General features: G+C 43.2%; 1 protein-coding gene across 1 annotated transcript; it reads left to right on the forward strand.

Annotated features, from left to right (window-relative positions):
* Positions 1–560: 560 nt before the first annotated feature.
* On the forward strand, positions 561–9,175 carry soul5l (heme-binding protein soul5, like). Its single transcript, XM_008305395.1, has 7 exons — positions 561–620; positions 1,474–1,533; positions 3,661–3,742; positions 3,857–3,977; positions 4,059–4,198; positions 5,826–5,989; positions 6,778–9,175. Coding segments are annotated over exons 1-7 (1,068 nt in total). The 5' UTR covers positions 561–618; the 3' UTR covers positions 7,277–9,175.
* The last annotated feature ends 711 nt before the right edge of the window (positions 9,176–9,886 follow it).

Here is a 9,886-nt window from a genome sequence, read left to right on the forward strand (position 1 = left end):
TTACATTTGCAAAAGCAATGACTTGTATACTAGTTTCATAGATGATTTAAAAAAAAAAAAAAAAAAGGCAAATATTTGTGAATTTACTTCATTTTTGGTTAATTGATAGATTTGGTTCAAGAAAAGTCAGAATTTTTCTGGGAACAAAAGTACAACATTTTCTAGTAAGAAAGCAAACAAACAAACGTTACCTTATAAAAATACACTCATGTCTATACATTCATACATTCTAGCTGTCCAGAGCAGTGTCTCCATGTGGGAGCTGCTCTCCTGCTGCTGCGCACACATCCAGCGGACATGGCGCACTTCGGTCTAGACTTCTGCTGCTGCAGCGCTGGAGGTGAACTCGCACTTACAGATCATGTGTCCGGTGTTGGTCCAGTCGAGCAGTGTGGAGGCTGCTGCTGCCTGCTCAGCCCCTCCCTGCCTCCCTCCTGCCTCCTCCTGCCTCCTCCTTCCTCCTCCTCCTCCTCCCTCCCTCCGTCCCTCTCCGGTCCTCTCTGCAGTCCGCAGTGAAGCCAGCGGCGGCGGCAGTCAGAGTGCAGCACACTGCGTCTCCATCACTGCTCCTCCCTGCGCTGCCCCGGCAGGTGGAAAACGACACACAGGACCGCGACAATGTGAGTAGCAGCTCTCATCCATTAGATAAACATCCGCAGACAGTAGGTGAGGATTTCTGATGGTCAGAAAGCAGCTCGGTCTCATTTTTAGCCACTTTTTCTTTGCCGCGTCATGCGCAGGTAAAGTTGATTTTTTTAAATTTTTTATTTTGCGTCATTGTTGGTTCTGCACGCAGAGGATTCATCTGTTCCCCAGGCTGCTGTAACACTTGTGCATAACACAGAAGACCGACTTGAAACTAATCTGATGATTGCATTTGGAGACTACATCCAGCCAGTCCTGAAATAACCATAATTAGGTAACGCTCGTTGTCCTTAATCTGCTTTTTGCGGAGGTTGGAACGGTCAGACAAAGGGGGGACGTAACGAGCTTTTTCATATTTTTTTGATCCTCCTTGACCTCAAAACGCCTTTGATTTGCAAAAAGACAGCAGCCTGATGATGCAGCAGATCTCTCCCTCTCTCCCCCCTCTGAGCAGGAAAACGTGTCCCATTTCATCTCTGCAGTGCAAACAGCGGAATGCAGCAGCCTGACGCACGCTCCCCAACACCTGCCACTCACACCTTCTCTGAGCTGTCACGGTTTTTTTGCACTAGAATTTGTTTGTTACAGAGTATCAGCTCACAATTCTGTAAGAAATGAAGAGTTTCACTGCCAGACACCTCCCTGTATTGGTCCATAAAGTCCTTTATAGTGCAGAAAATGAAGGATGTCCTCCATCAGAGCTTCTTTTTCATTTTCATTCATTTGAATCCTTGTTTTTCTTTGGCACTAAGTTCGATAGGATAAAACTTGATGAATTCTTGCAGTGGAGTTGACACGAGGATGTCTGACTTGTGTGTTCTCCTCCAGGGCTTTCATCACTCTCTTGGCGATTGCGGCCCTGGTGGTCTCAGCTGAAGCTAGTGTTGGGTAAGTGGTGACGCCTCACATGGATGGATGTACCTACAAACATCTGACCCAAGTTTCATTTAATCCATCACAGATTAACCTGGCTCCAGCCCAAAATGACTCACAGTTTTCTCCATCACACTCTGGTTAAGAGCACTCAATCCGTTCCAGCCACCACATGTGATATGTGATGATGGAACACCCACTCTGCACATTATCAGCTCTCACAGAAAACCTCCACTCTTCTAGCAAAAGGCTCTTCAAGAGATCTTGGAGGCCGACTACAGGAGTTTTTTTTCCCTCAACAAGACCTTTAGTGGTTCTATCACTTCTGTGGCATCAGCTCATGGTATCTCGGTACACTTGAAGAGGTTGTGGTGTCCTCTGGCTGCTGGCAGGAGCATCAGCCATTCACAACAGGGACTTTTTCCAAGGTCAAAGCCAAAAGCAAAGATGGTTGTTGTGGTGTTGCTGCTGGTGCACATCTTTAAAAGTCGTTGTTTTCTGTTGCTCTGCTTGTTTTTTTTTAATCTCACTTCTAACCTGCTGTATGGACAGTATAGTTGTCTGGTCAGTCTTCAGGACCACTTTAGTCCAGACTGAATGATCTTTTTGGCTAATGGATGGACTGCTGTGACATTTACTGCAGATATTTATGTTGCCTACAGGCTGAATTCTAATGACTCTGGTAATCCTATTAGTCCTCCTTTAGCGACACCAGCAGGTCGGTTTTTCCTTTTATTGAAGCCATAAAATGTATTCCTCGGCTTTCCTGAACCGTCCTCCACCACCAGGTTGGATATATTTGCTGCAAAATGAGAAAAACAATAAATACGTAGCTTGAAAATCAGTCGGCAGAAAATCTCTTGACTGTCAGAGATGCAAAGCAGAGACCGATTCTGATTCAGTCCATCTATAGAGAAACAAGACAAGAAGTTGTGGCTACAGACAGAAGAACGAGTCTGTGTTCAGAGCAGACAGGTGAGATGGAGACGGAGATTCACGGCATCCTAAAATGAGACAAATACAATATTATAGGACAGGAATACTTCGTCATTGGTGCTAAACGTCACAGAAATAGACAACAATGAAAAGCAGCAGAATCTGTTAGGAGACATACAATATGTGGCGACATGTCACAAGCTGAGGGACGCATAATTAAAGCATCACTGAACAGGACAGTTACCTTGATTATTATACATATGACTCACATACACCATATATTTATAGCTATTTTCTTTTTCCTTTTTTTGCTATTGTCTTGTTTTTTTTTCTTTAAAAAACAATAATATATCATAATTTATTGACTTTATCCCACTTAAGGAATAGTGTTTTTTTTTTTTTTTTTTTTTACTACACCATCCTTGATACTTAGGCCAAGAAACAACACAAAATAAATTAAAATAAAATAACATTAATTTAATTTAATTTAATTTAATTGCCATGAAATGTTTTACTACACCATCCTTGATACTTTGGCCAAGAAATAGCAGAAAATAAATTCAAATAACATTAAATTAAATTAAATTAAGTTTAATTAAATTAAATTAAATTATTTAATTGAATTGAATTGAATTGCCATGAAATTTGTTACAGACCTTCAGGATAACTCAACTAACCTTTGCAATTTCTCCTTAGTGCAGTTTTTGATTTTTACTGGAATATTTTAACAATTATGGGGTGGATCTCCAAAACAAAGGACATTCCCAGCATCGGCTTTACTTTGTATTTAACGCTAATTAACAAATACCAGCCTGCTAAACTGAACAGGTGAGCATTATACTTGCAGCACATCAACATGTTAGCATGCCAGTGTGACTTTTAACTGCAGAGCAGCGCTGTGACTGACTACAGCCTCACAGAGATTCCATTTTAGCCCTCGTTCATATCGTAAAGTTTGCTTCCTGTTCATCTCAAAGCTGTTGGGTTTGATTGAGTTTAGGCCTCTGCACAGGACGGTTAAGTTCTTCCACACCAGAATGACAGAAGATTTCTTTGTGCAAGAGGGATTGTGAAAAAGGGGCCTTCACTAAACTGCCAACACAAAGTTGGAGAGTCAAATGCAAACATTAAAACATGTTGTGCACATCCTTTTGATCATATTGTGTTGCTTGATTATGAATATTGTTTCTTGTGCTACTCTTACAGTCCGAGCACCAACAACAGCTTCTGCACAGAGTCAAAGGAGTGTCTGGAGTATGAGCTGGTCTGCAAAACAGATGAGTACGAAGTGAGTGAAAACCGCCATCAGCCAGCACAAATACACACCACCTGCTCATCAGGCCTTTATTCCTCACACACTGTGGGTGTGTGTGTGTGTGTGTGTGTGTGTGTGTGTGTTCAGGTGCGACACTACAGCCCCACTCGCTGGGTGTCAACAGATGCCGAAGCCTATTTCATGGGAGTTGGTGCAGCCATGGCTTTCAGGAGGCTTTTCCAGTACATCACAGGAGCCAATGAAGCAGGTAGAGGCAGGACAGGACAGAACATCGGCTTCGATCCACTGTGTTTGTTGCGTTTATTTTAATCGTGCGTGTCTTGGGCAGGCGTCCAGATGGAGATGACCGCCCCCGTCCTGGTCAAGATCCCGGAGGAGACCAAGATGTGGGAGCCGGCCATCTACACGCTCAACTTCCCGCTGCCTGCAGCCTATCAGGACAAGCCGCCGGCACCCACTAACGACAAGGTGAGCCGACGGGTGAGGAGGGATGTGGGTGCAGCGGGAGGCACTTATATAGAGCTGGCTCGCTGCCCTTTCCTGTATTAAGGTCAAATGCTGGTTATTCCTCCAGTACCTGTGTGTAACCTAATCTGTGATTTTGCTTGAAGATCAATAGAGAGCACTGATTCCTCTGCTGCTCAGCAGAACAGAAACAGATCGTGTTGCTTCAGGATGTGTCTCTGTCCCGTCCTGCTTTAACATTTCATCATCTTCACATGAGAGGGTTCAGAGACAGACGGATTAATAACTTAGCTATATATTACTCAGTTCAGGGTTGTGAGAAGGTCAGCTACAGCTCATGTTGTCATGATTTTAAACTTTTTGGCCACTTTATTGAGCCTTTATACTATAATAATGTACATTTTGATGATGACAGAAAGCAACACACAGTATGCTTTGTATTACAACACATCTTGTTTGAGCTTCCTTTAGTTTTTTAGGTAAAAGCTCAGTAGAAATAAACAAAAGCAACACATGTTTTAGGCTATGTGAATGGTCTAGATCTAGTCTACTCTGCTGAGTCAATTCCAAACCGAAGTGTAAAAAAGTAAAATTTGCAAAGCAGATTTTTTCGTTTCATTAACTTGGACAGGAATGTTTTGTAGATTAAGAACATGACTTAACCTTTAACGTTCGTGGTGGAATGTAAAATGAACATCTACTCTTGTTTTGTTGCGCATTACTTCCATGACACTTCTCAAAGGACCTTTCCACTCAGACATATTACACTTATTGTACATTTTGCATTTTATATTTTCTTATTGTTTATTTTTGCTTCTTTATCAGTAGTTATGGTGGTGGTAACTTCACTCATTTTGCTGTAATAACCAAATTTCCCCTTGGGGATTAAAAAAGTATTTCTATTCTATCCTATAAATACTGGACTTTAGTGCAAGTTCTTTAGTGAGTGTTTCCATTTTACTTCACTACATCTCAGAGGCCGCTAATGTCTTAAATGTTCTTAAACCTGTATCCTTTCTGACATCCAGCAGGGGGCGACTCCTCTGTTTGCAAATGGAAGTCAGATTGTGTAGAAGTCAGTGAGAAAATGATCCTACTTTGTTACCTCAGAAAACATTTTCCTCATAAATATATGGTCTCAAATTCTAGTTTTAAGTCAACACAACATGTGATGTTCACTTTGTAAATTATGGTCCCATTTAGAGAAACATGCACAAATATATAGGATTATGTTTCAGAATGTGATTGACAAGTGGTCATCACATGGGTGAGTAGTGTCCTCTAGGTCTCAGACAGATCTACCCCTGCACTCATGTCTGGTTTCAAAAGCCCAAGTTGGCCAAGAACCACAAACCAAAGGGTGACTACAAGGTGGCTACACTTATCTTTTATATAGACGATGTTTGAAACCACTGGCCCCATAACAGCTCCGACCCGTAGAGGTGCTTCATCTGGAACGATGTTTAGGTCAAAGTAACGTCAACATGAATGCCATGACCCAGTGTTTCCCTGCAGAACGTTGTACTGTAATGAGATGCTCACATGCTGCTGCACTGGACCTTTCCTCTGGCAGTGTTGTCTGTAACGAAGCTTGTTGTTTGCTGATGTTGCGTCCGTGTCGACTGCACAGCTTTACTTCACTGAGATGCCGGAGATGGACGTGTACGTGAGGAGCTACGGAGGCTGGATGCTGTCGGTGACCTCCAGGCTTCACGCCCACCTTCTGACGAAAGAGCTGGAGAGAGTTCGAGCTTCCTACAATCACAGCTATCACTATGGAGTCGGCTATGACAGGTGGCTCGGTCGTTTTAAACCTTCTTGTTGTTGCTGTTTCATACATTTATATTTTTGTTGCTGTCGTTTATGTTTTGTACTTAGTGTTTAACTGCTGGTCAAGATTCTGATTTACTTGTATTTCTGACAAATCTTCCATGTAGAGAGGTTATAGTGCAGGATTTATCTGTTAAATTAGTTGTATTATTTAGTCCTCATAACTGTAAATATGGGCTGCAAGGTGGAGCGGTGGTTAGCACCGTTGCCTCACAGCAAGAAGGTTGCCGGTTCGCCTCCCGGTGAGGACACCCGAGATCTTTCTACGTGGAGTTTGCATGTTCTCCCCGTGCAGCGTGGGTTCTCTCCGGGTTCTCCGGCTTCCTCCCACACAGTCCAAAAACATGCTGAGGTTAATTGGGGATTCTAAATTGTCCGTAGGTGTGAATGTGAGTGTGCTTGGTTGTCTGTCTCTAAGTGTGGCCCTGTGATAGACTGGTGACCTGTCCAGGGTGTCCCCTGCCTTCACCCTAAGTCAGCTGGGAGAGACTCCAGCCCCCTGTGACCCCAGTAAGGATTAAGCGGTGTATAGATAATGGATGGATGGATAACTGTAACTATGGGTATTTTAATACAAATCTGGATGTGAATGGATAATGTTATCTCCAATTTAGAGGATTTCATAGCCTAACACATACACATAGAAGTCACTCATGTCTAACCAGTGTGTTCATCTCTTTTGCTCTTTTCTTGTGTGTTTGTGTGTGTCTGTGTGTCTGTGTGTGTGTGTGTGTGTGTGTGTGTGTGTGTAGTCCCTTGAAGCTGTTGAACAGGCACAATGAGGTGTGGTACGTAGCCGAGGGCGAGCCGGTCTGCACCGACCCACAGGAGCCGACCCCCGCACACACTCCCAGGCCGACCCCGACCGACTCACCCACAGAGTCCCCGTCTTCCCCGTCCGATCCTCTCCCCCACACTCTCTCCGACTCACCCTCACTCACCCCTTCTAACCTGTCCTCGAACACAACGTCCAACTCCTCCTCACAAATGCTCGCCGACTCGCCCGCCCTCCCGCCATCCAGCGCTCCACCCAGCCCTTCGTCCGACCTGCCCGCCGAGGCCGCGTTCAGCCACCCCCCGACCTCCGCTCAGATCCTGCTGGACCCGACCACCAACTCCTCCGACCCCGTCTCCGTGAGCCCGTCGCTGGAGCCGCAGTCCAACGCCGCCCAGTGGAACAGCACAGCCCAGAGCTCCGTGGACACAGTAGCCGACGGCAGCCCTGAGGTGGAGCCAGACGGTGCTCATTAGCAGCAGTCAGGTGTGATTTCAGCAGCTATTCCAAGTATATTAACGTGGAGTCTGAGTAGAAAAGCAAACACTGGAGGAGGTGTGACGGAAAGATGGGTGAGTGTGTGAGATAGATGGACATGCTGTTCTCTTCCTCCTTATCGCTCTATTCCTGTGTATTTACACCTCCTTATGGCACTTAGTGGTTAACTATATGTTCTATCACAGCTTTGCACCTGCAGCCTCCTGTATCACCCAACACATGCCTTCCCACTTTGTCCCTCCGAGGTTATCAATCTGCTGCATCATAGAATTAAGTAAGATGTACGTATTAGTTAGACAGTTAGTATTCCGAGTTATTGTGTTGATTCATAAAGCTAGCAAGGAAGAAGCAGACGTGTTTTACCGAAATCTGTGTGTGTTTGATAAATAAAATGCTGGAACTCACCACAGTAGGCCATCGTATCAAAAGAAGCTTGTCTTGATGTGTTCTAGCCACTCTTGTCAGTGGAGTTTAAAGCTGTAATTAGTGATTCCTGAGAGTTTCTGTCCAGCTATAACTTCCTACGAGCTTCATCAGTTACTTTCATATGTGTGGCAACATATTGGTGAGTCATTATACAGTCAGTGTGCATATTCATTGGGATCTTTGTTGCAGTCTTAAACCTCACTAATCCTCGATCCTTTAGCAAATAGTACTACTACTGATATTAGCGGAAGTTTTACCCTGGATGAAACCTTTATTACTGGTATTTATGCTCAAAAGTGCCTGCAAAAACACTGGCCGTATGCTTTGCAAAACCTGTTTTCTTGGTTTTTCTGAGTTTTTTCTGGCCAGTTTAGTGAACCTTTTTATTATAATAGAAAACATTTGGATGTATTATTAACATACAGAATGCCTTGTACAGCAGCCTGTTTATTTGGACCGTCCCTTAACTTCTGCAGGTAACAGTTTAGCAAAAATATGTAAAAGCAATGAATGTCTTGGCATATTTGAATGATCAAGTCTAACCCACACAAGTTAACTACAAACCAAGCTGTTTTTTTTTTAATTAACTAAACAAATAAGATCCAACGTCAGTGGTGGAATGTAACAAAGTACATCTACTCAAGTATTGCACTTTAGCGCGAATGCAAGGTACTTGTACTTTACTTAAGTGACTCTACTTTATGCAGCTTTCTACTTTTACCCCAAAACATCAGGCAGTAGTCTGGTAGTGATACTTTGACATGAGAAAAGCTTCTGAATACTTCGTACAGAACAGCAAGATCCCAACACATAAGCACAGACTCCACATTATCGTAAAGCTGTCTGTGGAGTTCTTGACCACTTCTTGACCACAGTGTTGAGATGAGCAGGTTTTTGCTTTGTTTATATCTGGTGTTCTACCGGCATGTAGAGGACGCACAGACTACACACAGTATGAGGTCACGGTCAGTTTACACAGAATACAGAAAGCGGTAGCAGCTTTGTGTACCAATAAAGAAGCAGAAAAATACTACAAGTTCATGTAAATACCCCAGAAAACATAACCTTTAAAAGACTTTCCTGGTGGTTTAAAGCGTAGTAAATAGAGCTTTTAGGCTTCAAGGGTGTTGATTGTTATCTCACAAGTCACCTTAACCCTACTGTGCAAAATAAGGCTCTAACTTCATTCTGTCCTCGTGTGAAATCTGGTTTAAACTTTTCACGTTTATACCCAGAAACTCAGTCCACAACAATTCTCTGGTCTTAACTTTGTAGCCTTGCAGCATCTAATCTAATTGTGGTAAGACTGCCCCAAAGATCCCACAGAATCACGCCTGATCAAACCAATGCAATAAGAGTTATGTATGTTAATGAATACCATTCTCTGTCGACGCATCTCTGAGCTACACACTGTATGTTCTGAGGAGGGTGCAATAAAAAAACAAACTCTTGTTGGACTCATTGTGTTATTGACGGCTTTGAACAAGAGAATCATTCACTTTTTCTGTCCAGTCTCATGAGAAGCCCTGGCTGTCAGTGATGCTTCTCTCCAGTTTCAGGCTGCAGGACCTGCACCTGCTTCAGACACTTGGTGTGAACATCACGCACAGCATTTATGTAAAATGCCAGTGTTGTGTTTTTAGCTACAAAATGAATGAGTATTGAAGAGATGTGTGATTTTTTAAAATTATTTCTATGATGTAAAGACATACTTTACCATGAGTGATGTTCAAACATTAACCATGAAAATCCCTGAACTCAACACGTACAGTTGCACATTCCCCATCTACTAACGTGATGCTGCTGTTGAAGTTTCATTTCAGGTTCGATGTCCAATACATTTTATCATAGTAGTCTCTGGTTGGTTACACCTATTTAGTTAAAATTACTAATGCACAGGATGCTTGTTGGATGAAGCCAGAAAGAGATCCAAAGGTAAAATGTGGAACTTTTAGCAAATTAGGGGAAACTTCCCCTTGAGTCTTTGCTGTGATTTGCTCCCAAAAATGAAAAAACGATGCAGTAGTAGGCTAGTTTTTCCCAGGTAAGATGAATGTCTAAGAGATCTGTCGTTCCTGGAATTCCATCCATCCATCCATTATCTACACACCGTTTAATCCTCACTAGGACTGCGGAGAGGCTGGAGTCTATCCCAGCTGACT

The sequence above is a fragment of the Stegastes partitus genome, unplaced genomic scaffold (assembly GCF_000690725.1).
Source record: "Stegastes partitus isolate 25-593 unplaced genomic scaffold, Stegastes_partitus-1.0.2 Scaffold2494, whole genome shotgun sequence".
Classification (NCBI taxonomy): domain Eukaryota; kingdom Metazoa; phylum Chordata; class Actinopteri; family Pomacentridae; genus Stegastes; species Stegastes partitus.

Excerpts from the sequence above, each read along its gene's own strand:
- soul5l (XM_008305395.1), top strand. Across the intron at positions 1,534-3,660 it reads TCAGCTGAAGCTAGTGTTGG|TCCGAGCACCAACAACAGCT; the intron begins GTAAGTGGTGAC and ends CTACTCTTACAG. Across the intron at positions 5,990-6,777 it reads TATGGAGTCGGCTATGACAG|TCCCTTGAAGCTGTTGAACA; the intron begins GTGGCTCGGTCG and ends GTGTGTGTGTAG.